The following is a 27,149-nucleotide window of genomic DNA, read 5'->3' on the forward strand; positions in this document are numbered from 1 at the left end:
CTAGCTATACTCCAGCTACACTGGTCTCCTGCTGGGCCCTTGCTGCCCCCTGCCTGGAACACTCTCCTTTCACCCAGCCTCATGGCTCCTGCCCTCCCTGTAATTTCTGTTCAAACTGCTATGCTTGGCCTTCCTTGTCCTTCCTTCCTGTTCTCTCTCTCTCTCTTTCCATTTTGTAGTACTGAATATTGAACCCAGGAATGCTCTAACACAGAGCTACATCCTCAGCCCTCTTTATTTATTTTCTTTTGTTTATTTTGACACAGGGTCTACTAAGTTGCCCAGGTTCCAGATCCTCCTGCCTCAGCCTCCTGAGTCACTGGGATTACAGGAGTGCACCACTGCACCTAGCACATGTTCAGTTCTTCATAAATGTTATTGAGTGAAGACAGATGACTGGCCTCTGTGTTCTGAAGGGTTAGTGAATTGATACTGATGGGTCTGAGGCCCAAGTCTCAAGGTACAAGCTAGGAGCTGTACACAGGCCTGGGACCCCTCCCTCTATTGTCCCAAGCGAGTGAATGCAAGCCATAGCATTTAGTGGGCTGTAGAACTTGGCCCTTAAGAGCTCTGTCACTTAATAGCTGTGTTACATTGGACAAATTACTTAATCTTTCTGAGTTCTGTTTCCTCATCCACAGAATGGAGATAATGATGGAACTGAAACCCAAATCAGAGTTATGCAGATAGATTTTGCATGCAAAGTACTTGGTCCAATGCCTGCCTGTGGCAAGTGCCCAATAATTGTTGGATAATGTTACATTATCTCTTTGTGACAATAGACATGCAATTGGACTTTCCTCTATAGTCCAAACAAGCTTCACCATTTACTATTTTTTCGATCTAGGGCAGACTGTTCTGCTTGAAATGCGATTCAGTTTCCTCATCTGCATAATGGAGATAATAATTTCTGCCCTGGCTCCCTTCTCCATTTGTTGAAAGGCATAAGTGAGGTACACATGGGAAAGCACTTTGAAATGTTACTTTGCTATAGGATAGAAAGCATTAGTACTTTTTGTTCTTGACTGATTCCTTTTAGGGCTGCTGGAGTTGTAGGTAATAGGAGGTTCACTATTTTTTTTCTCTCCCTCTTTCTTCCTTTTCTCCCCTCTTTCCTTCTTTCCTTGCTTCCCCCCCCCCCCCCCCCCGCAGTACTAGGGATGAAACCCAGGGGCACTCTATCTCATAGTTACATCCCCAGCCCTTTGAAATTTCATTTCTAGGCAGGGTCTCCCTAAGTTGCCCAGGCTGGTCTTGAACTTGTGATCCTCCTTCCTCACCTCCTGAGTAGCTGGGATGGTTCATTAATTTTCTGAGGCTCCAACAATAGAACACCTAGGATGGGGTGCTGAAATTCAGATTCTGCCCAAAGTCCTGAGCCAAGCCCAAACTAGTCAGCTGGCTTTCTGAGATCCATGAGCCAAGCAACAGTCTTGCTTTTTTTGACTCCTACACAAAGCGAAAAGAAAGAATCCAGAGAGCCTGGTGTCCATCAGTGGAGTTCCAATGGCTGCCGCACTTACACGGGTCCCTATCAAGGAATTAACAGGGCATTCCTGCAGCCTGCCTGTGTGTCAACTGTCACAAGTGAGGACAGGGCTTTGTACAGAGCTTCAGGGTGGGCTGTGTCATGGGCAGGGGGGAGAAGAAAGCAGTGACAGCTGTCTTTGTTGGGAGGGTGTATGCATGGGCTAGCGCCTCCCTGCCAGGTGGGAGTCAGGATGGTGAAACTAGCTCTCAGGACACGTGTGACACACAGTCCCTCCAGGTGGTGCTGCTCAGCAGACAACTTGGGGCCCAGCCGGCATCCTACAGCAACAAACCTCCTTGTCTTACACTCAGTTTTCTGGGGGAGTTCTCTGGGGAGATGGGCCCAGGAAAGGCACTATTCCATTCACTGGGGATTCAACCCACCCCTGTGGGAATGGAAAGGGGGAGGTGGTGCCGTTCTACCTGGTCCCTCAAACTCAAAGTAAATTGACCTCTAGCCAGGTGCTATGATGTACACCTATAATCCCAGCTACCCAGGAGACCAAGGCAGATCCAAAGATTGCAAGTTCAAGGTCAGCCTGGGCCATTTATCAAGACCCTGACTCAAAAGAAAATTTTAAAAAGGATGAAGCCAGGCTTGGTGCTGCACACCTGTAATTCCAGCGGCTTGGGAGGCTGAGGCAGGAGGATCTTGAGTTCAAAGCCAGAAATAACTCAGTGTGACCCTGTCGCTAAATAAAATACAACATAGGGATAGGGATGAGGCTCAGTGGTCAAGTGTCCCTGGGACCAAAAAAAAAATGATGGCAATGTAACTTGGTGGTAGAGCACTTGCTTAGCATGTGTGAGACACGCTGGTTTCAATCCTGAGTATTGCAAAAAAAAGAGAGAGAAAAAGAAACTTGATTTCTAGATAGCTTGCATGCGCGTGCGCGTGCGCGCGCGCACACACACACACACACACACACACACACAGGCCAATCAGGAACTTCTGATGTCCCTGATTTCCCCATTCTTCTCACCTTCCAGATAAGGGAAATGAAAGAGATCGTCTGCCAATATACATGCACACTTATTTCAGAGAACAGGTTAACATGCATTTCCCAGCCTCCTCTGCAGTTTGATTGGGCTAAGTTCTTATCTGCAGACTGTGAATGGAGGTATTTGTACTTACTTCTGAACATTGACTTTAAGGAAGGCTTTGATCAGTCTCTACCAAATTCTCATTGCCTTCCTGCTGGATTGAGCCCTGGGAGACCTGGCTTGGACCACTCTAGTACAAGAATACCCTAGGAATGGTAAGGAATCAAGATGGAAGGAATCTAGGTCCCAGGATATCTGCATGGAGCAGAGCTCTCTGCTTAAGCGGTTACCAAGAAGTTGCATTAGAGACAAAGAAATTATCTTTGTTCATTGAGTTATTACTAGGCCTCTTTGTTTTGTTTGCTTTTTGAAGTACTGGGAATTGAATCCAGGGGTCTTCTACCAGTTAGCTAAGCCCAAGCATCTTTTATTTTTTGAGACAGGGTCTCACTAAGTTGCTGAGAGTGGCCTTGAACTTGCGATCTTCCTGCCTTGGCCTCCTGAGTTGTGGGGATTACAGGCGTGCAACCCTGTGCCAGGCTCTGCTGGACCTCATTGTTACAGCAGCCAAGCCTAACCTTTACTAAACATGGGAGAAGAACGTTGCAGACATGAAATCGTCCCAAGCTACCACAATGGTCTACTCTACTAGAGCTTGATAGCCTGCCACTGAGCATCAGTGGATTGTCACCCAAGGGGCAGCCTGGGAAGGAAGCAGTGCACTATTTTGGTTAAGACCAAATCAGATAGGCTCAGGTTTGAATTTTGGCTAAAATGCTTATTAGTTTTGTGCACTTTGGATACTTTTACTAACAGATTGAGACTTTTCCTCTTGTGTAAAATGGGGATAATTACTCACAGGGCTATGTAAGGATTCTATGAGGGAATATAGATCAAGGACTCAAAAATGTTTACTGTCATTAATGTGATCTGCTTATATCTAGACCTGATTTCTCCTCTTGGAAAAGGAAGTTAATGTCCTGAGTTTTCCACAAAGCCATAAATATTAGTATATCCTAAATAAATTACAAGACAGTAAAGTCTTCAACTCACATGTATTAGTCAGCTTGGTGTCACTAAAATTAAATTCCTGACACAGGCAACTCATGAGAAAGAGGTTTATTAGGCTCACAGTTTTGAATGCTCAAGGTGCAAGATCAGGAAGGGTGGAAAGGTGGGGAGGGAAGCACACTGAGTTGGCCTCTGGTAAGGGCATGAGCGATGGCACACCAAGGCAGGAGCCTGTGGAGAGTAAGTGGTCACACCTCCCACAGCTGGGAGCGAGCCTGGGGTCCCACAACCCCTTCTGAAGGCACACCTCCAATGGCCTTGGGGTCTCCCACTAGGCCCCACCTCTTAAAGGTGCACCTCGCAACAGCAGCAGAGCCTTTAATCACAATGGACCTTCACAGAGACCAGCCATATTCAAACCCTAACGGCACATATCATTTCTTAAGTACCTACTATGAGCCAGGGACTAGGAGAGGGCCCAGGGACAGAGGTGCCCTTGTGGAAATTTGTTTTTGCTTTGATCCTCAGAAAACATCAACCTTTTTCAGGTTCACCTAATGAATGGAAATCTGTCTTGACTAGAAAAAAAATCCTGACTTTTATTTTGGTACTGTGGATTGAACCCAGTGCCTTGTGTACACTAGGCAAGTGCTCTACCACTGAGCTATATTTCAACTCTTTTTAAAAAAGGGTTTTATTTTGAGATGTCTCACTAAATTGTCCAGGCTGGACTTGAACTTGTGGTCCTCCTGCTTCGGTCTCTGGAATGACTGGGATTACAGATATGTCCTACCACGCCTGGCTCGAGTTTCTTAAAATCCAACCTTGGCAGTCACCTGGAAAAACATTCTGTGTCTCCTGTTGCTCCCAGATTCAGCACAGCTCTTGTGGATATTTACGCCTCGGACACAACCTCCTTCCGTTAAGGATACTAATGACAAAGATTGATTGTTTCACGACTCAGGACTGTACATGTGTTGGCTCATTCCATTCACACCTAACCATGATAGGAGATCATGCCTTAGCTCAGTTTTCTCATCTGTAAAATGGGGACATTCTTTTCCCCACCCACGTTTTTTATTGGTGCATTATGGTTGTATACACTGTTGTAATTTGTTGTTACATATTCATACATACACACAATACTCAAGGTAATAACATAATTTGGTCAATATCACTCTTCAGCACTCCCCCCCTTAAAATGGGAACATTCTTTAAAAAGCACTGGGAACAGTATCTAGTATACAGTTACCGCTCAATTAGCCATTAGTCCATCATCCCTGGTTTAAAGATGAGAAAGTTCAAGGAGGTTAAGGAATTTGCCCAAGGCTATAACTCATTCATAAGGGCCTAATAAAGAAGTCTAGCTTCAGTGCCCAGGCTAGCCCACCTTTCACCCTGTCCCTGAGGGTCTGCATTCAACCTGGAGCCGGCTCTACAGCTCCCCTGTGAGTCTCTCTGACTTACACTTAAGGGTCCCTCTGCTGATGGGAAGCTTCCCTTCATGCTGGTCCGGGAGGGCTTCCTCCAGTGCCCCTTCCCCATGACCTCCCTGGGCAGAGGCACATACCCCCACTCTGTGGCCCTCAGCCTCTCCACAGGCCCCTCCACTCCCAGCTCACCAACTGTCACTTAGGCAGAGAGTACACTGTCCCCCACACCCTAGGCAGTGGTGTCCATGCCACCTCTGGCTCCCCCAGGCCTGGATGGCATGGAGCAGACCTCTGGGACTGTTTGCTGGACCTGTTGGGAGCCAACTCCATGGAGGAGTCAAGCCGAGCGTGGAGAAGGAGACCTGCTGGCAGGGGCAGCTGCCCGTCAGTGTGTACTCCAGAGTGCACACACCTGCGCCCGCTTCTGGCCAGGGCCTCCTGACCATTTTGCCAGAACTTCAAGTCCCTTGGTCCCAGCTCTTCCTTTGCTCTCCTGCCTCTCCCCAAAGTCACCCCTAGAGAGCCCTGCATGATCCACAGCATGAGAGCAGAAGGCTTCTCAGCTCCTTAATTCATTTATTCAACGAAGATTCACTGGGCACCATCCATAAGCCAGGCATAGTTCTGGGTCCCAGGTACAAAGTGGACAGCAGACCGGGTGAGGTTCCTGGCCTCACAGAGTTTACATTCTAGTGGGGGCAATAGTTTACTAAAAAGTAAATACACATGTGATTATACATCAGCAATCTCCACATAAAGGTAAACAATAGTCAATTATTCAAGTTCAACAGTCAGGAAAGGCCTCTCTGAGGAGGTGATATTGAAGACAAGGGTCTGAAGAACTTGGCCATGCAAAGGGTAGGGAAGAGCATTCTGTGGAAAAGGGAACAGCATATGCAAAGGAGTAAGGTTGAAATATTGAGGAAATGAAGGCAGGTTGGGGCCAGAATCCAGAAGCAAGTTTGGGAATAGAGAAAAATGAGGCTTGAAGTGGGGTTGGGACCAAAAGAGGAAGAGTTTGGATTTTATCTTTAGAATAACAGTGTAACAGCCAGGCACAGTGGCACACACCAGTAATCCCAGCAAATTGGGAGGCTGAGGCAGGAGGATCACAAGTTTGAACCCAGCCTCAGCAAATCAGCAAGATCCTATCTCAAAATAAAAAATAAAATGGGCTGGGGATGTAGCTCAGTGGTAGAATGCACTGGGTTCAATTTCCAGTACAAAAAAAAAAAAAAGAAAAAAGAAAGAAAAGAAGAATAGGGCAACAGAAGAAGAGTTTGAACCAGAGATAATATGATAATATAATGTGATGCACATGTTGAGAGGCTCTCTGGTTGCTACTGAGAACAACGGAAGAAGGAAAGAAGGAGGCCTTGTGGAGGCTGGGACGAGGATCTGGGAGAGAGGTGAAGTGGCCAGGCCAAGGTGGTGGCAACGGGTTCAGACAGAAGTGGACAGACTCCAAAGATATTTAAGAGTCTACTGGAAGTTTCTAGAATAACTCAAAAACTCTATTGGTTGTCTACAACACCCCCACAGTGGGGGGTGGGGGAGTCGGGGTACCTGGAAAGCTTGGGGATAGAAAAAGAAGATCTGACTCCCCATCCATGGGAACATACGGTCATTTCCCCTGAACCTCAGATCAATCAAGACGCTGAAAGTGCCAGGCCATTTCCCCTTTATTTCAGTGGTGCCAATGCACTGTTTTGGAGTTGGGTACCTACACCATAGAAATGTGTTTCCCACAGCCCAGCCAGGAGTGAATGTTGGGTCTGGGCACTAAAAGATAGCCCTCATATCCTGGGAGCAGTGGGAGAGCAAGGTGGGGAGATGGGGAATAAGAGAGAGGAGGGGGAGGGGCTGGGGGTTCTTTTCCCATCCTGAGCTTGCCCCTGTGGGAAAGTGAGACTGGTCTGGACCTCTGTCCCCTTCTCTGTCCCCTTCTCCCCACGTCTGGGAGCCTGTGTGACTGTCCTGCCTTCCCTCTATCCATCTTCCTCTGGAACATCCCCTGCTGGTGGCCTTCTCTCTGCAATGCCACCTCTCCTGGCTATGGCACTTCTCAGAGGGGTCCATAGGACGGCAACCTAATCGAACAAGCTCTGCTTTGGAGTCAAAGAAACACTTACCTCTTTATCCTTCCTTGAGGAATCTCTCTTTTCAAAAGAGCTTTCTGGTCACTGATCTGTGCCCCACTGCTCTCGAAGGGCCCTTTGCCCCCATGGTTTCTGCGAACTCTATGGGTGAAGCCTTCTCAGTGACACCTCTGGGGAAAGTGGTTCCATCAAAGGCTGGGGGTGAGAGAATCTTACCAGGGGTGACATCAAAATATTTAATAACCCAGTGTGGCATGAGTGCCAGTGAATTACCAGCTCTAGGATCCCATAGACTTGGGTCTGTCAGGCAATAACCAGATTGTGGTGGTCCTGGGAAATGCCAGGTGTTGGTGGGCACGGGGCTCGTGGGGAGCAGTTGTTTACCAACAAGCACAGAAGTGTTTCTGCACTTTATCACCTGATATGGTGATCCCGAATGCAGGTTCAGTCTGCTGTTCCGCTGGGAAGGGTCGCAGGGCCTTCTGTTGGAGGGAAATGGCCTCGGGCAGAGCTGGGGAATGGGAGCTGCCTCTGAGCAGAGCCAGCTGTGTGGAATCTGGGTGAATAGGCTCTCAGGCCCGGTTAGACCCACTGAGTGACCTTGAAGGGCCCAGAGGCCTCTGAATGTTCTTCCTCTGCCCCTCCTCTCAGTTATTTTTGTTCAGTCTGACAGCCCTTGGCTGTGGCAGCAGTCTGGGCTCTCCGAGCCGGATGCAAACCAGGCAGCTCAGACGTCTGGTGCTGAATCCCAAGAGGGTGCCTCTCTGGGTGCCATCATGTAGGGCCAAGGCCCCTCCACACTGTGCCCCAATGGAAAAAGACCACATACCCAGGAGCTGGGTTCTCTGTTGCTCAATCCTGACTCCTGCCTGGCAGTGAGGACACCCTGTCACAGAGCTTTGCCATTGCCCAGAAGCTCCTGGTCTGGCTTTCTGAGCCAGACTCGTGCAGGGAACTCTTAGTCTCAAGGAGGATGGGCGTCTGCAGCTGGAGGAGAGCACGAGCAGAACTGCTGGGCTTCCAACATCCAGGCCTGGCTGTAATGGAGAATGGATTTATCCTGTGCTTCACTGTGATGGGGTGGGCAGGGGCAGACAAGGTGCCCAAGAGACCTCTTAGTGGCCCTTTCTCTGTTACCATCTCCAGGAAATGAGGCAGACAGTATGTTCCAGTTCCTTGGTCTAGGATGGCTATAGCTGGTCATTGTTCCTGACTGGGGTCCGATCTCCCCATAGAGCTGCCAGTCTTGGACCATGGTATCCTTTAGGTTCAAGCTTCCATCCCAGGCCCATGATTCAAACAGACTGGGCAGGAGAGGGTTTAGGCACAGCTCTTAGGGGCTCATGTGCAGGTGAGAAACGGGACCAAGTCTCTGAGATCAGAAGGGCTCCCTGGGAGCCGAGTGGACAGGCTGGGCTGAGTGGTGAGAGGGAGGAGCTCCTGCTGGGTGAAGAAGGTGCTTTCACGTAGCAGCCCATCCAGGAAGCAAAGCAGAAAAGGTAGCGTCAAATTTAGAGCTTCTGATAAAGAACCTTTCTTGTGATCCTGGGGGTATGTGGGTCCGGAAGTCAGCTCAGAAAGCCCCGATTTCGGTGATTTCAGAGACCCAGGAGTGGTAGAGCACAGCACCTGCAGGCCTCCCAGCTGGCCCTGTGGAAGATGGACTGGAGACTGGTACAGCCACATAAGCTGTGGAGCCCCCAGCACTAGGGGGTGTTGGGGAGGAGGACTGCAGCAGGGGAGCAGTGTGGCTGCTCCTGGCAGCCCTGCTGCTGGAGGCCATGGGAAGAGGGGCAGCTGGCCTCTCTGGAGGGTGGACCCTCTGGGTTGAAGATGACCCTCGACTGGGCAACAAATGCCTCCGGACCGGCAGGATGGTGCCAGTGGCCCTGCGCACGGGAGTGGTTCGGAGGGCTGGGATGGGGTAAGCAGGAGAGGAGGTGCCGGGGAGGACAGGGCCAGGCACACTTCCCAGGATGGCAAGCTGGTTGCTCAGGGCTGGCAGCCCTGGACAACTATGGAAGAAGGACCAGGGCCAAGCAGGGAAAGCCAGGGGGCCAGCTGGCGTGGGCAAAGGCTCCATCTCAGCCGCATAGCTGTTGAGGTGGGAGAGAAGGCGAATCCGGACAGGGTCTGCACGGCTGCTGGGCCCTTCCAGGACCCCCAGGTACCTGATGACCTCAGTGAGGCACTCCCGAAAACCAATGCTCCTGAAGTCAACTGCCAGGGCTCGGGCATCAAAGAATCCTGTAAAGTGAGGCACCATGAGGGCATGCTGGGGTGGGGGGACACGGAACCTAGGGTCAGACCGAGTTCTGAATACGTCCCTCCCATTCACTCCCTGGTAACCTTGGGCATGTGCTCTCACCTCGCCCCAACTGTAAAGTGGGAATAAAAACCTCTACTCAGGATGAAGGGTGGTGAGTTGTGAGGATCAAAAGAATTCAGGAAACTGTGCAACATTACAAACTAGATTGCTTTCATCACAATTCGTAAGTAATGCAAAGAAGAAACTTTATGACCAAGATCACTTAATTAAGTAGACGCTCAGCAGATGTGAAAAGACCATGCCTGGGCAGGTATACAACAATCTGCCTGCTACTGAGGTTAGGTTCAGGGAGAGAAGGGGGTGAAAGCAGCCATCAGAGCTTGGAGACCCCTTGGAGGAGGCAACAGAGCACAGCCCTGAAGCACGAAGTCTTTGGAAGCTAGGCTAGCTGGGTTCAAATCCCAGCTCTGCCACTTAGCCAGCTGCCTGGCTGGGTAAGTCTCATCTCTCTTGGCCTCAATCTCCTTAGCTTGAGTGGGAAACAATTGTACCTGAAAGTGAAATGAAATGGTTCACAGAAAATGCTCCACAAATAAAAAGTTCGTTATCACTTAGATCTCTCTCTCTCTCTCTCTTTTTACGTGGACAGCGTGCCTTTATTTATTTATTTATTTTTATGTGGTGCTGAGGATCGAACCCAGTGCCTCACACATGCTAGGCAGGTGCTCTGTTACTGAGTTACAGCCCCAGCCCTCAGGCAGATCTCTTGACTCCTGCTGCATCTGTTTTTCCCCCAGCTCAAAAGACAGTCTGGAACTCAAGACCCTGACTCTGGCCCTCAGCAGCTGCCATCAGGCCAGTAGCCCTCCTTTGGCCTGATGTCAATGAGGGTCAACCAGGTGGACTGTCCCTGCAGGTATTTAAAACCTCACTGCCTCTTCACATGGGTCACTCTCTGGGCAAAGACAGGACAGCCCCAGCCAGCACTGGTCTCATGACTGGCAGCAAATATCTGGTCCCTAGTTCATGGTTTAGGCTCCTCCAGAGGAACAGTATGGCAGGAAGACTGTTGGGTGTGAGGCCAACTTTCAGGTAAGACCTGGCTCTGCTGGATATTTAGCTATGCACCTCGCAAACCCCTTTACCTGTGTGTTTTGTTTTGTTTTGTATTTGTAGCGCTAGAGATTGAACCCAGGGTATTGCACATATTAGAGGAGTGTTCTACTAGGGAGCTACACCCCTACTCCCTTTCAAAATTTTTAATGAGACAGGATCTCACTAAATTGTCCAGGCTGATTTCGAACTTGTGATCCTTCTGCCTCAGCCTCCCAAGTAGTTTGGATTACAGGTATGTATCACCACACCTGGCTTTGCCTTTCTGTTTTTGTTGTTCTTTTTAAACTAACATCTGCTGAGTTCTTATTAAGTACTTTGATGCATTATGTAATTTAATTCTCATAAACTCTCTTGTTACTTCCATTTTAGAGATGAGGAAACTGAGGAACAGAGAGGTTAAATCATCTGTCAGATGTCATAAAGCTAGTAAGCAGTACAGCCAGGATTCAAATCTAAAGACTGTGCTATAGCTAAACCACAATTCCCTGTTTTCCCATTATCCCTGAGCCAGAAAGGGGTGAAGATAATCCCACCTTTCTGGTTTTTGTGAGAATCAAAAGCAAAAGCATTTTGAAAGCCATTGAATTCTGCCCACATATTAGTTACAACTTTTCTTTTAATAGGATAACTGGTGATGTAATTTGAAATCTCTCCCCTACTGGATGCTTAGAAACAGAAATCTCCAGTGTTAGCAATGCATTCCTTTGGCAGAAGTTCTCAAAAGGAAGGCTCACCTGCATCAGGGTTATTGGGCAGGCTTGTTAAACTTGCAAATTCCTAAACTCCACTCCAGATCTTTTGCCCCAGAATCTCAACGAGGTGACCCAGGACTCTGCCCATTCCCAGGTGTGAGAAGCTCCAGGTTGGGCTACTTAAAACGTTGATGATAAAGAGAAAACTAACTTTCTGAAGCATTAAATATCATATTATTTCTCTTGCCAAATTCTCTCATGGTTATTTTATAGGTTTTCCTTAATCTGAAAAGTAGATTATCCAAAATTCATGAACTAATGAAATTATAAATAAAGGTAATACCATGTTAACTTAAAAAAATTGCAGTTGTTGGCTGGTTCACTGGCACACACTTATAATCCCAGCAATGTGGGCAACTGAGGCAGGAGAATCACAAGTTTGAGGCCAGGCTCAGCAACTTAGCGAGATTCTGTCTCAAAATAAAATAAAAAGGAATGAGGATGTGGCTCAGTGGCAGAGCACCCCTGGGTTCAATCCCCTGTACCACACACACACACACAAGTGAATAAATAAATAAATAAAAAATAAAAGAAGAAGAAGAAGGAGGAGGAGGAGGAGGAGGAGGAGAAACAACTGTCCCTGTCCTCTTCCCATGTAGCAGGTTGCCTTTGGGACTTAAGTCTTTATGGCCAATGTCTTTCAAGCTTCCCAATTGTGAAAACACCAAACACATATAGAAGTTTTGTGACAAATTTCTTTTTGTCTGCAAGTCTTTTTAAAGCCACAATTCCATGATTTTATTGTGATGGACATGCTTAGAACAACCATATGAGTGACATTTATGTTCTACTATAATCCTGACACCTGCTGTGTGCAGGACTTGTCCTCACAATACTGCTCAGGTCCCAACAGCAGCCCAGGAGTGCAGACCAATGGGAAGAGACACCAATGAATCCCCTGCAGCTAAGAATTTCGGGCAGGTCCCTCCTAGGGTAGGTAGGACACAGTGTGGGATCCCACAGAGAATTAGCTTCTGAAGGCTACTACTTAGTGAGGCCCTGGGGGTAAGCCCCAGGGGAACAGTCTGTTTTTCAGAAGATAGCCCCTCCAAGGTCTAAAACTGGAAAGAGCTGAGGTGAAGAAAGGCTTGGGACAAAGAGAGACAACAGAAGTGGGGAGGAAGATGTTAAGAGAGACAAACCTGGTGACTATTCAACAGGGTCTGCTTTAGCCCTCTGGAGACCACGAGGCCCAGGAGGGCACGGACCATCTCTACTTGGCACATCAGTGCATCCCCCAGCCCAGCCTGAAAATATTTGTTGTGCAAATGATTCCCAAGAAAGAAGAGCATTGGTACCTGTCCCACCAGTGGCATGGAGCATTTTCAAGTGATCCACCGTCATCTGCAAGACCTCGGCTTTCTCCAGCTTGGAAGAGCCCTGTAGGTACAGAAGGCAGAGGGTGTGGCCTCCAGCTGACCTCCTATGTCCATTATCATTTTTCTTGATTTTCTCAACTCCTCCTCGCTCCCCTGCTGCTCACATTCAGGCTCCTGCTTTGGCCAAGAGCTCCAAATCTCACAGATGCTCTTCAGTTCTCATCTCGGTCTTCCTGTCTATAGCACCACTCAGCTTCCTTCCTAAAACCTCTTCTCCTTTGACTGCCTCTACACCACTTTTTTTTTTGGAGGGGGGTTAATAGGGATTGAACTCAGGGGCACTCGACCACTGAACCACATCTGTAGCCCTATTTTGTATTTTACTTAGAGACAGGGTCTCACTGAGTTGCTTAGTGCATCACTTTGACTGAGGCTGGCTTTGAACTCTCAATCCTCCTGCCTCAGCCTCCCGAGCTGCTGGGATTATGGGTGTGCCACTGTGCCAGGCTCAACATGGCTTCTGCTTTCTGCTTTCACCTTGCCTCTTGCTCTGCCTGTCCCTTAAATGGGTATGTTCCCCAGTGGGTGCTGGCCTACTTCTCTTCTAGCTCCACCTGCTCTCCTCGAGGGTCTTGTCTACCTCTGTGGCTTCATCTCTCACCAGAACGCCACTCAAGCATCCTCACCTGCCTCTCAGAGCAGCTCTCCTGGGATACAACTTCCGCCTCAGCATGCTCAAGCTCTAGCTGATCATCTTAGCCCCAAAGCACTTGCTGTTCCCCCTCTCTCTTGGGAAATGTCTTCTAAGCTCCCAGATCACCTGGCCTCTCGGGGAAACCTGAGGGTCTGACTCTCCATGTGACTCCCGAGGGCAGATACCAGGTCTAGTGCATGCCTGGTCCTGTGAAGGATTTACTGAACATTTGTGGAAAGGCCAAGGGAAGGCAGATGAACTTTGACAGGTGCCTTGGAGCCTAGGGGAAGAATCTTTGAGGCTGCTGCCCGATACAGTGTCCCCACCCCAACATGTTTATGACAGAGCACTCACTCCCTGAGCAGGTTGCTCCACTTTCACGGAGCTCTGGAAATGTCAGGAGACTGTCACACAGTCCTGTGTTCCAACTGTGCTGTTTCCACCTGGGTGAGCTAGTCCAAGTTAATTTCTCTCTGCTTCAATTTCCTGGCTTGTGCAATGGGCAGAATAATTCCTACCCTTCAGGATCATTTTTAGAATTCCATTCAAATGGATGTAAAGCCACAACACCTGAGGCACCTCACCAAGTAATGAATTTTCATTCCCCTTGTCCCTTAGCCGGTGACAGATATTCATACATGATCACAGCACCTCAGGTAGCTGCTATCCTTCAATAAGGGATACCATAGGAAACAAACCCTATCTACCACCCACCCTGCTGGCACAATTGACAATGTTACAAACCTGTTTCTCAAAGGCAGTGGGGACTAAACGCCGCAATTCAGAAAGGCTGCTGTTGATGCGATCTCTACGCCGTTTCTCTATGATCTGAAAAGTAATGACAAGGTGTCACATGTAGGCACTTCAAGGTTTCCATTGTGCCTTGATGCACACTGACTCATATCTTTTCTCATTATATTGTTGTGAGCAAGTTAATGTTTTACCTTAATCTTTTTTTTTTTTTTCTTCAGTGTTGGGAATCAAACCCAGGGGCTGGCACATGCTAAGCAAGTGCTCAACCACTGAGTTATAACCTCAGTCCTTTAAAGAATTTTTATTTTGAGACAGGTTCTTGCTACACTGACCAGGCTGACCTTGAACGTGAGATCCTATTACCTCAGCCTACTAGGTAGTTGGGATTACAGGCGTGTGTGCTGCTGCACCTGGCAGAAGTAAAACTATTCTTACTTTATGGAGAAGGAAACCAAGGCTCAGAGTGGGATGATAATTTGCTTAAGGTCACAGAGCAATATAGTGCAGTTCAGATCTCTTACGTTGGTCTGTAGGAGTGATATTCAAAATGTTCAGTCCCTGGTACTGCAGGACACCAACAGAATGAAAACACCAGCCACAACAGTGAAGCCAGCCCTGGGGGCCCCTGTCAGTTGCTTGGTCAGAGGCCACCTGAGAGCCCCTCTCTAACTGCAGAGGGCTCATTCACACTCCCCGCCACACCACCGTCACAATCCTGGTAGCAGACGAGGTGCCCACCTGTAATCCCAGCAGCTCAGGAGGCTGAGGCAGGACCCTGAGCAAGACCCTGTCTCAAATAAAAGGGCTGGGAATGTGAATCAGAGGTTAAGCGACCCTAAGTTCAATTTCTAGTACTACTATTTAAAAAAACAACAACAACAAAAAAACAATCCTAGTAGCAGAATACTCATAGTAGGGTAGAAATTGTGACCCCTCATTTTTTTTTTTCAGAGAAACCCAAAGGACTGAAGGGAGAAGTGAGTGGCACAGCTGGTCTCTGTCAGAAACCAGGTCTCTGGACTCTCAGCATGCAAGCACAGCTGCATCTGGGATGTGGGTGGGGAGGCAGCCAGAGAAGATGGACAGCAGCAAGCATGGAACCTTCAGATTCCCAATAAGCAGGAAGCTGCTTTCCCTCCTCAGCACCGAAAAGAATGGAAAGCTTTGGGGTCCAAGAAGGGACAGAGATAAGGTAGAGGAACAAAATAATAACAGCTGATTGTTGGGTATTGCTCTGCCTTGCTCCAGAGAGCACTGCATTAATACCCTTAACCTTCAAGCCAATCCTTGGGGGTAGGTATCGTCTTTATTTCAGTTACACCAAAGAAGAAATGAGGCACAGAGAGGTTACATGGCTTGCCCAAAACGTCCAGGATAGTTACTGGCAGTGTCAGGGTTTGAACCCAGGCAGTTATCTTGGAGTGATGTTTCTGAAAAGATTTATGGAGGAGGGGATTTTGGGCAAACCTTGACTGGGTCACTCCAAGGCTGAGAAGGACACTCACCCCTCTGCGTTTCTTCCTGGCTTGCATCTGCGAAGGGCTGGGAGTGGACAGTGGTCTGGCCATCTGGCTGAAGAGGAAGAGAAAGGCTGGTTTCTCAGAATTGGGGGACCATCTCCCTGGCCTGGGCTGACCTGGGAGGCCGGGCCATCTTCTGCCACAGCCCCCACCCGCGTGGCCACTGGTTCCCAAGCCGGGAAGAGCCGCAGGGCAGGCGTGGGAGGGGGCATCGACTCTCCCTTTTTCCCTTGGGGCCCATTTCTCCGCTGGCCAAGTCCTCCCATGCACTCAGCTTCCTGCCTCCTAGCCTCGCGGCGGCCACTTAGAACTTGTCTGGACCCCCGACCTGGTCTCCCCTGGTCCCTTTTCCCTCACGGCGGCCGTCGGGGAACCGTGGACCTCGGCGTGGCTGCTGGGTCCTGCAACCCGATCTCGGGGGCGGGCCGACGGAGGGCACGGGCGGCCGGTGGCCGGCCGGGGCCGGGCGGGTTGGGTTTCAGAGGGAGCCGCTGGGAAGGAGCGTGGAAAGAGCAGATGCCGCTGCTTCCCACGGGCCAACGCGCCGGCCGCCCGCCCTCCGCCTGGCCCGCAGCTGCTGCAGCCTCCCACGCGGCGCGGCCGGGGGGGTGGGGGGGGCAAAGGGGGAGGCGGCATCTGGGTCACAGGCCCCTCTTGCCTGCTCGGGGACAGTACTGTGCCCTCCCAGAAGGCCCCATCCCCCTTAACCTCGGCCTCTCCCCGACCTGGGACCTTCTTCTGCCGCTCTGGCGGTATGATGGGCGTTTGTTCCTATCCAGGGATTTCCCACTATAGAGAAGAGGCTCAGACCCCGGGGGTTTCCTGCCCAGACTTTTAGCAAAATAATCTCCAACCCAGCAGCTGCCTTCTCAGCAGGTTTCTCTCCAGAGGCTCTCTGAGAATGGAGAGGTTTTCTGGGGAGGCACTGAGGTATCTATCCTTGGAAGGCCCTATTAGGGCCCAGGGCCTGTGCCTCAGCCCTCCAGGTGCTCAGATCCACAAACGACTTTAGACAAGGTACATCTCCTGCCACTTTGGAATGCCAAAGGTCAGACACAACTTCAAGGGAACCCATGACCTTGACCTCACCCCACACCTGCTCCCTGAACCCCTGGGTTTCCCATCTTGGAGAAGGCATACAGCTTTAGGTCTGCAGGCAGATACCTGGTATTGTCTTTGATTCTTCCCCCATCCTCACCCCGACCTCATCAAAACCTGCCCCATTCTGTGTCTAAAACACATCTCATGTCTGTCCTCCTTATCTCCATGGTTCCTCTCTGGACCACATCATTTCCCACTGGAGGCCTGGAAGAGCCTCCTGTTGAGTGGTTCTTAAACCCACACTTCACACAGAGTGATCATTTAAATGCAAATTTGATCTTGTCACTCTTCAGGTGGCCCAGCTGACCCTCATCACTTCTTAGATCCACTCTTTCTTGCTTTGTGCTCCAGCCTGCGAATATACTAACCCCTTTCTGCAGTTTCTAGACTAGTTCCCCTAGTCTAGAAATCTCTGGTCCACTCAATCTCCCCACCCTAAGCTGCAATCCTTTGCCTAGTAACTTCACCCATCCTTTATATCTCAATTCAAATGACATCTCTTTGGGGAGCCTTTTTGACATCTACTCTCCTGCTAGATATCCCCTGCTCTATACTTTCCCAGCTTCCTGAATTCACAGCATTTATGCCACTTTGTTGTTTTATACTTATATGGTTATTTGATTACTCTCTCTCTCTCTCCCCAACAAATCCATAAGCTCCACAAGGCCATGTCAGTTTCATTCACTATTGTAGCCTGAGCTCTCAGCAAGTGGTTGGAGCTCTGCAGAGCTCATGGTACAGCTTCTTTCTCCTGCCCTTGTCTTCACATCACTGAAGAACAGAGATATGCATAAAAAAATCTGTTTTAGGCCTTTGTGGAATGGGAGCAAACGTGGCTCACCAGAAAGGTCCCACCTATGTGACTATACTCTTGGGATTTGAGATCTCATCGTTTTCATCAACACCTCAAAGACAGAAGTTTTCAGGAAAGACCAGATAGCATTGGTCAGATCCTACTGCTATGCCCTGGCTTTGTCCAGTCACATCAGGAAAAGTATATCTCCCACCCAAACATCTGGCAAAGCAGAACTGTTAAGAGGTCTGGGGAAGCTCCTGGGAAGCAGGGACCAGTGAGCTAGGTCCAGGGATCAGATGGCTAGATCCTGAGATCTGTAGGGCAGCTTGTTTTCAAAGCTTCTCTGGTTCACTGGGGACAGGCCCCAAGAGCCAAAGTACACTAAAAAACACAGTCTTTGTTCCCCCTTACCCGATAAAGCATCTCTTGGGGAATTGGGTTGGTCTTGTGCACGTCACTGCCTCTCAGCCTGACCCCTCCTCAGGGACCATCTGTCAAAGGCTGATGCACCCATTTCAGGGCAAGGCAGCTCTGCTGTCCCTTTTTCCAGTCTCTTGGTCAGTTTTTCTCTGTAGCATGACCTGGCCCTCCCCTATATCTCAAAGGCAAATCTTGCTTTACAGTTTCATTGGCACTACTACATGTGTTTCTCTCCTTTGAGCCTTAGGAAAGTGCCATTTACAGATGAGGATGCTGGACCTCCGGAAGCTAAGCAGCTTGCCCAGCCCACGCAGCTGCTAAGGAGCAAAGCCAGCATGGGAATCCATGTCTTCTGGCTCCCAATTCAGCATTGTTTCCCTCCTAAGTCCTACTTCCTGTCTGTCTGAATAGTCCTCCAGTCCCCTTATCCTTCAAACTCCCAGCCAATGCTCATTCTAGCTTGTGATCTGGCCCTGACAGTGAGAGGAGGGGTGGCAGCCTCTCCCCTGAGAGTCTGAAAATAAAAAAGATTTTCATGAACCCAGATGACCATCAAGATCTGCTCCATGGGCCTCAAGAAGGCCCTAGCCAGAATTCCACGGCAGTCTCTGGGGGCAGTGTCAGCTTTCCGGGTGGTCCAGTTGCCAGTCCTGACCAACCTCAGCACTGGTTCCACCTGGGGACTCCTCGCAGAACCCTTGCTGATGACCCTACTCATTCTGCATCAACCAAAAATGAAACCCAGAAAGCACTGAGCCCATTTATAAAATGAGAAAACTCAGAGAGGGAAAGGGGTCTTTCCCAGGTTACACAGCAAATGAGAGGAAAATTCAGAACTAGACCCAGGTGTACTGCTTTTAATCCAGTGCTCTTGCCAGTATGCTCCAAATATTCATCATCCCATCATGCATATCTCATAGCCAGTACTTTTTGTTCTAGATAGCACTTCTGCATTTGTTGTCTCATTTATTGCATAAGAGCCCTATAAGTTCAGTATTATTTGGATCATTTCACTTTTAGAAAAAGCGATGATTTCATGAGTGGGTGGCAGACACAGAATCAGTAATTCCAGTCTTCAGACTTCCAGTCTTTTCATTAGACCATGCTGCCTCATGAGCATGCCCCCCACCCCATGGTGAGCCCTTAGAGAGCAGCATTTGTTGGAAGTTACCTTGTGCCAAAGCAAGGAGATATGTGCTTTACATACAAACTCATCAAAGCCTCATCCTGTGAAGCAGGTAGTGGCACCCCTGTATTGTAAGAGAGAAAACTGAGGCCAATAAAGGGGTAGAATCACTTGCACAAGTAAATGGTAACAAGAGTCAAACTCAGGTCTGTCTGACTTCAAAGGCCACCGGTACTTCAATCACGTGGGAACAACCCACAGAGTCTGACATGTGATGGATGCTCATTACATGTTTGCAGAAGGGTAGGGGAGAGGCTGTATACTCTTTAACCCAGAATGAACCGGGAGCCGGGTTCAGACAGAAGCTTGGTGGGTGATTCCCAAGGATGGCGCAGATACCCCAGGGACACTGGAACACACCCGACTCTTCCCTTTCATGTCTCAGAGTGTGGGGGATTTGTGCCCTGCCACTGACCCTGGCAGGCTGGCTGCCCCAGGCCTGTGGCCCTTGTCACTGTTTATCTGGCTTTCTTTGTACATGAAGCTCTTTTTCCCTGAGAGTTCCCTGAGGGCAGAGACTGAGCAGGATACATCTGGGCCCCTATGCCTAGCCCAGGGTCTGGACCACAGCAGGCATCGTTCAGCAGTCCCTGAATTGAAGCATTTATGTCTGCTGGGGGGAGGGCCCTCTGGGGAGTGCTACAATGAGGCATCTATAAGTCGGTCTCTGCCAGATGTCCAGCTGCTTCCCTCCTCAGAGGGGTCTGCTCTTCTAAGAACAGGCTCTAAAATTGGGGTTTGGCTGAAATGACAAAATGCTGTAGAGGAAAAAAGTACACTGACCCTTTATGCCTTAACTCCAATACCACCACCTTCAAAAAGCCCTCACTACCCTCTTTGGTTGCGAGTGACCTCTCCCCACATGGGTGTCTGCACAGCACAGTCTGTCTCTTTCCATTCTGTTCACAGTCTTTGTGTGACCTGGCAGTCACTGCCCAGGCTGCACACTCGTGGAGAACAGAAGCCAGTGCTGATAAACCTAGACCTCTGTTATCAATTTTGTGCCTCTGATCCATGAAGGGTCAATGACATTGAATTTGAGACTCCTCCACCACCACCACCACCACCACCTGGTTCTGGGCCCTTCTCCTGCTCCTGCTAGCGGGATAGGCTTAGAGAATTGTTTCTCCAAACAGCAATTTCTACTAAGCAATTTGAAAAGGGTAATATGTTGAGCTAGGTATGGGATTACACTCTTGTAATCCCAGTAACTCAGGAGATCGAGGGAGGAGAATCACAAGTTTGAGGCCAGCCTCAGTAACCTAGTGAGAACTTCTCTCAAAATAAAAAATAAAAAGGGCTGGGAATGTAGCTCAGTGGTAGAGCATTTGCTTAGCATGTGCCCGCAACCTCTGGGTTCAATCCCCAGCACTGAAAAAAAAAAGGCTAATATGTTGCATAGGAAATTATATTATACAAAACTCAAACCAAAAATACAATATATAAGAGGGATATTCAAAGTCCTATCCCCTATTAGAAGCTATAAATTAGTAGTTGGTGGCATTTCTCTAGGAATGTGTGTGTGTGTGTGTGGTATTACGTCTCCAACCTAGGGTCCTTCACATGCTTGGCAAGCACTGTACAACTGAGCTACACCCCCAGCCAGGATCTGTGACTGAGGCAGGCTCTCCTAGTGCTCTGAACTTATGAAATGCTTTCAAAAATATCCTTAGGGGCCTGGGGTTGTGGCTCAGTGGTAGAGTGCTTGCCTAGCATGTGTGAGGTACGGGGTTCGATTCTCAGCACCACATAGAAATAAATAAAATAAAGGTCCCTAGAATAAAATATGTCCCTAGAATGAACTCAATGTCCTTCTATCATAGAGAGTCAGGTTTGGGTGAGCTAAGAGAGATGAGGTTGTTTTCCCCTTCCCACTCCCATCCTCCTTTATTTTACTGATGAGGAAACAGGCTCAGACAGGGAAACCAATGGTTCAAGGCTACATGGTGGCAGAGCACTTGCTTAGCATGTGTAGGGCCCTGAGTTCAATCCCCAGCACTGGAGGGGGCGGGTAGGGGTTGAGGGGAAGAAATAAAAAAGAAAAAGAAAGGAAGGAAGACTACATGGTGAGTTGGTGGCAGATGTGAGGCTGGGATCCAGGCCTGCAGACTCCCAGTCAGGCCTGCAGTTCTTTCAGGGTGAGTGTCTGATGCTAAGTATTTGCTATGCATTAGGCCCTCTGCTAAGCTTGTGACACACATTTTCTCATTTGATCTTCCTAATACTCTTATGAAGTTTGGTTTTATTATTATATATTATATATATATAATGTTCATATTACAGATGAGGAAATTGAAACAGAGAATTCACAGAACTGGGAGTAGTAGAGTGCAGTTTGTTCTATAGGTTTGAAGCAGATCAGAATATTCATCAAGAGCAGAATGACATTGGCAGCCAGAGTAGTTTGGCAGAAAGAGCTCTGAAATTGAAATCTAGGTCCTTGCAAGTTGGTTATTACTTTCTTCAAAATACAAACCCTAATTCCAAAGTCCGATTGGCTCAAAGGAGGAAATACTTTCTTTCCCCTGAAACTTTTTGTGGACTACACAAAAACTGCACCCAACCTAGGGTAAAACTGGGAAAAGTGTGATTATTCTGCACAAAGCAGTTTCTGGATAGGAAGTGTGGTACCAACAGTCTGCTAGGGTTTCTTAAGATCTTCAGGAAAACTACTCACTGGTGACCTATCATAGGGCATTTTAACAGAAAGATCACTACCACCTGGCCATCAAGCCCCTGAGCTGAACAGCATCCTGAACCAATATATGGCCAAGAGCACCCAGGAATACTGGGCTCTTGTGCAATCAGCGGCACACGCCCCACACCTGACCCACGCCTGCGGGCTGTGGCGCACACTGTATCTCAGTCCAAGGGGTACCTGGGGACTAGAGCCTGTGCCCCAGAAGCCCGTCGGGGCGCTCTTGCTCGCCTTCAGGTCCCCCATCCTGACCCTTACCTCCGATCGCCTTCGCGGCCCACGTCGATGGGTCCGTCGGACTCGCCGTCGGAGCCGCTCGGCTCCCTGGGTCGCTTCATGGCAAGCCAGGCTGCCAGGGGCTCAGCCCCACGCTCCAGCTCCGAGGCCGCCCGTCGGGCCCCGCCCCGGCCCGCCCCGGCCCCGCCCCGGGGCGCCAACGCCGCCCTTTCCCAGGGCCCTTTCCTGCATCGCAGCCCCCGGCGCCTCGGCGCCCCCTCGCCCCCGCGGTGACGCGCCACCGAGCCGTGGGAAGGCCCCGGGCGGTCACCGCCCCCACCGACCGCTGGGAGGTCCGGCTCCGCTCCGCCGCCGCGGCAGCCGCGCGCTGGGTGGCCTTGGGCAGGTGCCCTGGGAGGCCCCGCGGGAACGCCAGGAGTCCTCGGCTGTCCCTGCTTCGCCCCGGGCGCTGCCGGCCTTAGGCGGCTGGCTCTGAGAAGTCCCAGCTTCTGTGAGGACAGATCCTGCACCTTCCTCCCCCACCCACCCCCGCCCCGGGCAGACACGTTTGGTCTGGTGAGGTTGGGGGGGGGGGGGGGGGGAGTGGCTGTGACCTGATCCTCCATGAGAATTCCCAGCAGCTCCTTCAATAGGATCCCAAAGCAAGGTGTGTGTGTGTGTGTGTGTGTGTGTGTGTGTGTGTGTGTGTGTGTGTGTGTGTGGGGAGAGAGAGAGAGAGAGAGAGAGAGGAGAGAGAGAGAGAGAGAGAGAGAGAGAATGTGTGAGGGGGGTGGAGGGGAGGGAGGGACGACGAACTCTCACAGACCTGTGACAGGTGGGGGTCAGCCCCAAAAGGGACTGCTGAAGTGGGTGTGCCCGCTGAGAAGGTTGAGCTCTGGGCTCAAGGGCCACACTTGCGGGTGGTGCTTGGTGGGGTGTTTCCCTGGGAATCAACTGTCAGTTCTTCAAAGGCAAAGCTGTCCTGGGAGGTCAAGAACTCCAGGAGAGGTCTCATTTCATAAGCCTCCGAATTGAGGAAGGGGAGGAAAAAGGGAACCCTCTGCCTCTCTTCTTACACCCGTCCCCCAACAGGAGATTAACTGTTCCCTTAATGGGAATTCCAGCTGCCCTGCCTGTAAAGAAGGAACTCAGGGAAGATTCTCAGATTCACCTGTACCAGAGAAACCCCCAAGGGCCAGAAGGTAGCTAAATAGAGCATCCTAGAGGGTGGACCTCTTGGCAACCAAGGAGGAGAGGAGGTGAAGACGGGTGTAGTGGGCGGGATACTACAGAAGTCTTTTTCCTTTGTCCTGCCCACCAGAACAGGCGCAGAAGAAAGCCTACTTCCCATGTGGAAGAGTGGAGTTGATCATCTGAGAATAACTGTACTTTCATCCCATAACTAGACCTGTCTGGGGACACTTGATTATCTGGTGGGAAAGAACATTGCCTGTGCCTCCTGCCACACAGGCCCACAATCACTAGGCCGTGTACACAAATACATACAGGCAGACCTACACACAGAAAAACAACTGGCACCAGCAGCCACCCCTCCAGATCTTATTCTAAATGTCCTGGGCACTACCATAACTTATGTGGGGACAGGCCAATGAAGTGGAAACCTCAGCCAGCACAGAAATTATACAGTCCATTCACCTGGAAAGGCAGAAATCAAGGGAGCCTCTCAGATATTTGTCTTCTGTATTTGGCTAAGATAGCAAAAAAATTGGTAGAGTAGCAAATTCTTGGGGGAAGGTCAAGGGCTCTTCACATGAAATATCCCAGGTTATCCAAATACACTGCACAGTTAAATAGGGGTTCTGGAGTTCAGAGAAGGGGCCTAAGCCAGATACCTAAATTTGGAAGTCATTAGGTAATAGAAGGTATTTAAAGTTATAGGAGCAGATGAAATCACCCAGGAAGCATGGATGGAGACAGAGGAGTCTACATGTTAACATTTGGCGAGCATTTATTATAATACCAGAAAAGGTTCTAAGTGTTTTTTAAGTATTAACACATTTAATCCTTGACAACCTACAAAATAGTAGTAGTAGTATTGTCCCCACTTTACAAATGAGAAAAAAAGACACAGAAGGGTGGAGAAACTCAGTCTAAGGTCAACAGGAACAGGTAGTAAACCGAAGGACTGAAATTCAAAAAAGCAATTTGGTTCCAGAGACAAACTACCAGGCTTTATTACTTTATAGAATTTTTTTTTTTTTTTTTTTTTTTTTTGGACAGTAGATTAAACAACCCAGGGGCACTCTGTCACTGGGCAACATCCCTAGTCCTTTATATTTTGTTTTGAGACATGGTTTTATTAAGTTGTCCAGGCTGGCCTTGAACTTGCAATCCTGCCTCAACCTCCTAGTAATTTGGATTACAGGCATGTGCCACCACATCTGGCCCTTATAGAGCTCTTAGACATTAGGTTATATGATCTAGTACAGAGCCAGGGCTCACCAGAAGTATGGCCACCCAAAGCTTTGTCCCTAACTGTCTCTCCAGCTTCCTCCCAACCACCTCTGCCGGCTCCTGCAGCTGCTAGAGCCTTCTGGCCCCTGCTAGTTCCGGCCTCAGGCTTTGCATGGGCTCAGGGCATGCCTTCTGCCCGGAACTCCTCTTCCCCAGATCTTCAGTTTATCTCTCTTCATTCAGGTCTTTGCTCAAATGTCACATCCTCAGAGAGGACTCTCCTGCCCACCCTATCTAACTAAAATAGCCACTGATCCTGTCAGTCCTGCCTCCCACCTCACTTTATCTTACTTTACAGCATCTAGTAACATTGTTGACTTTGTGTTGTGCGTGTGGCTGTATTTGCTTGTTGTTCATGTCCCCCACAAGAAGGTGAACTAATTGAAGGTAGAGGTTTGTGTCTTGGGTCCATCGCGGACTGTCCAGAACCTGGAACTGTGCGGAGTGGGTAATATGTGTGCCATGAATGCTTGCTGATGGAACACCAGTTTGAGAAGCTCAGTTGAGACTGGAAGAAATCCAGGCCTGAGGGAGATGTGGAGTCCAGAGGTTGTTTACTTTCCCTTTGTTTTAAGATGGGAGGGAGTAGAACATGGGTCCAGTGGCAGAAAACCTTCATTCCACGGTACATTTTTTTTTTTTTAAGATGTTGATAGACCTTTGTTTTGTTCATTTATTTCTATGCAGTGCTGAGAATCGAACTCAATGCCTCACACATTCAAGGCAAGTGCTGCGCCACTGAGCCATAACCCCAGCTGTGGTGCGTTTTCATAAAGCTTTCCACCTTGACTGTGAAGTTCTTGGGGGGTCAGAATCATTTTTGTTATTTAGTATCATGTCCCTCAATGCTCAGCAAAGTGCCTGGCACACAGGAAATCTTCCAAAATATCTGTAAAATAAATATAATAATAATAATTTTTTATTGCAATTAACAGGTGCTAAGGTCTGTACTAAGTACTTTGACACATATTAACTCATTTAAACCTCACAACAGCCCTGTGAGAGAAATTTCTATTATTATTCCTTTTTATTGAGACTCAGAAAGGTTAAGAATCTTACCCAAGATCACCCAGCTAGTAAGTGGCAGGGATGGGATTCTAATCCAAAAGGCTGACATCAGAATTCATGCTGGTAACCACTGTATCACGCATCAGGATTGGGTGGACCTAACAGGAGATTCTTACACTAGACCAGGAATAAGGACTGGATTAAATAGGGAAGAAGAAGAAACAGATTCCAGAGCTGCTGGGTTCTTGTCTAGGCGATGGAATCAGGGAAAGCAACAGGGACCAATGGGAAATGCTGCAGAGGACAGAAAGGTCAGGATGTCCATGCTGTTTGTGGGACCCAGGAAGAGAGCCTGGAGAGAGGTCTGAGCTGGAGTAGAGACTTGGCAACTGGTCGTTGAAGTCATTGGCTATGTGAGATGTCTGCCCCAAAGAGTTAGTGCACAGAAGAACAAGGAGGACTAGGATAAGATCCTGGGAAACAATAGCCAAGGAGGCAGGGAATCTGGTAAGAATGGGACAGTAGGAGCCAGGGCAAGAAAAGCTGGACATGAGATCAAGAGGTCAGAGAGGCCTGGCATGAGTGAATGGAGAAGCAGAGGCCAGGAAGGGCTGGACCCCATGAACCAAAAGTGTTTGAGGATGCAGGAGCGGGCTTGGAAAAGCAACCAGTCAGTGACAGAGAGAGAACCAGGGAACTCCAGGGGCCAGCAGGAGGAATTTGCTGGCTGGAGAAGGACTCTGGAGCAGGCAGAGGGGCGATGACAGATAGCTGAAGCTTGAGATGTCTGTCCCAAGGAGCTAGTGTAGAGTAAGAAGGGAGGAGAACCTCAGAGAGGCTGGGGAGGAGGGGGACCAGATCTCAGCAATGCCAGCTCCTATCTGGGGCTCCCAGGAGTGTCCAGCAGTCTCAAAGGGAGGCAGAGAGGGGACTGCTGTATTTCCCACTTCTTATCACCATTCTCTGGAGCTGCACATAAGCAGGAGGTTTCCAGGCAAGGGTTTCAGCTCCATTGATACTTTATCCCTGACCCCCACATCAGGGGAGCCCCCATCTTCTCTTAGGACATTGAGATTACTAAACTGAGATGGCCTGGGCTCCAAATGGGACTTGCATGTGGGCCATGTGCTGGATCAGGATTCCGGAGACCTCCCTTGGGCCAGCCACTGGGCCTCTAACTGCTGGGGAGGGGCTTGGGGGCCCAGAGGAGAGGGTGATTGGCCGAGGTGCTCTGGCAACAGATGGTAGTTATTAATTGTGCAATAACTTGTCTGTCCCTGGGATTGGTCTGTAAGCCCCATAAAAGTAGGGACTGTGTCCAGTTTGGTCTCTGCCATCTCCCTGGTGTCTGGCAGTGTGGGGTGCACAGTAGGTGTTTGGTAAGTATTGGCTGAGAGTTTAGCAAAGGGTAGTAGGGCTGAGGGCATCTTCCTTGTGGATAGGGCAGTGCCTGGCCCCCGTGGGAAAACAGCAGAGTCACAGTGGGGACTTTCCTGGTCCAGGCAAGTCCTGGAGCACCCTGGTGCCACTCGCCTTCTTTCTGCAGGGCCTTGCTCCTCCCTTTGTATCTGGGACACTCAGACTCAGAGAGGGACAGAAATATCCCCAGGGCCACACAGTGAGGCCTTGGTTTCTCATCTGTAAAATAGGATGATAACAGTTATTTCCTCCATAGGTTTCTGAGGGGATAAACTGAGGTATTTGTTTAT

At 49.3% G+C, this 27,149-nt stretch overlaps 1 protein-coding gene across 3 annotated transcripts; it reads right to left on the reverse strand.

Annotated features, from left to right (window-relative positions):
* Positions 1-1,142: 1,142 nt before the first annotated feature.
* On the reverse strand, positions 1,143-22,210 carry HEYL (hes related family bHLH transcription factor with YRPW motif like). Of its 3 annotated transcripts, none has more exons than XM_079113456.1 (5): positions 22,000-22,210; positions 15,526-15,592; positions 14,012-14,095; positions 12,553-12,634; positions 1,143-9,364 (listed from the first exon to the last, which is right to left on the reverse strand). In XM_079113456.1, exons 1-5 carry the CDS (start codon positions 22,077-22,079, stop codon positions 8,691-8,693), a joined length of 987 nt encoding a protein of 328 aa, XP_078969582.1. In that variant the 5' UTR covers positions 22,080-22,210; the 3' UTR covers positions 1,143-8,690. The 3 variants fall into 3 exon arrangements, with proteins under 3 accessions (XP_078969582.1, XP_078969584.1, XP_078969583.1); XM_079113458.1 differs by having other exon boundaries at positions 15,526-15,588; positions 22,000-22,123; XM_079113457.1 differs by lacking the exon at positions 22,000-22,210 and adding an exon at positions 15,869-19,305.
* Positions 22,211-27,149: the final 4,939 nt, after the last annotated feature.

Source organism: Sciurus vulgaris (assembly GCF_902686455.1).
Source record: "Sciurus vulgaris genome assembly, chromosome: 1".
Classification (NCBI taxonomy): domain Eukaryota; kingdom Metazoa; phylum Chordata; class Mammalia; order Rodentia; family Sciuridae; genus Sciurus; species Sciurus vulgaris.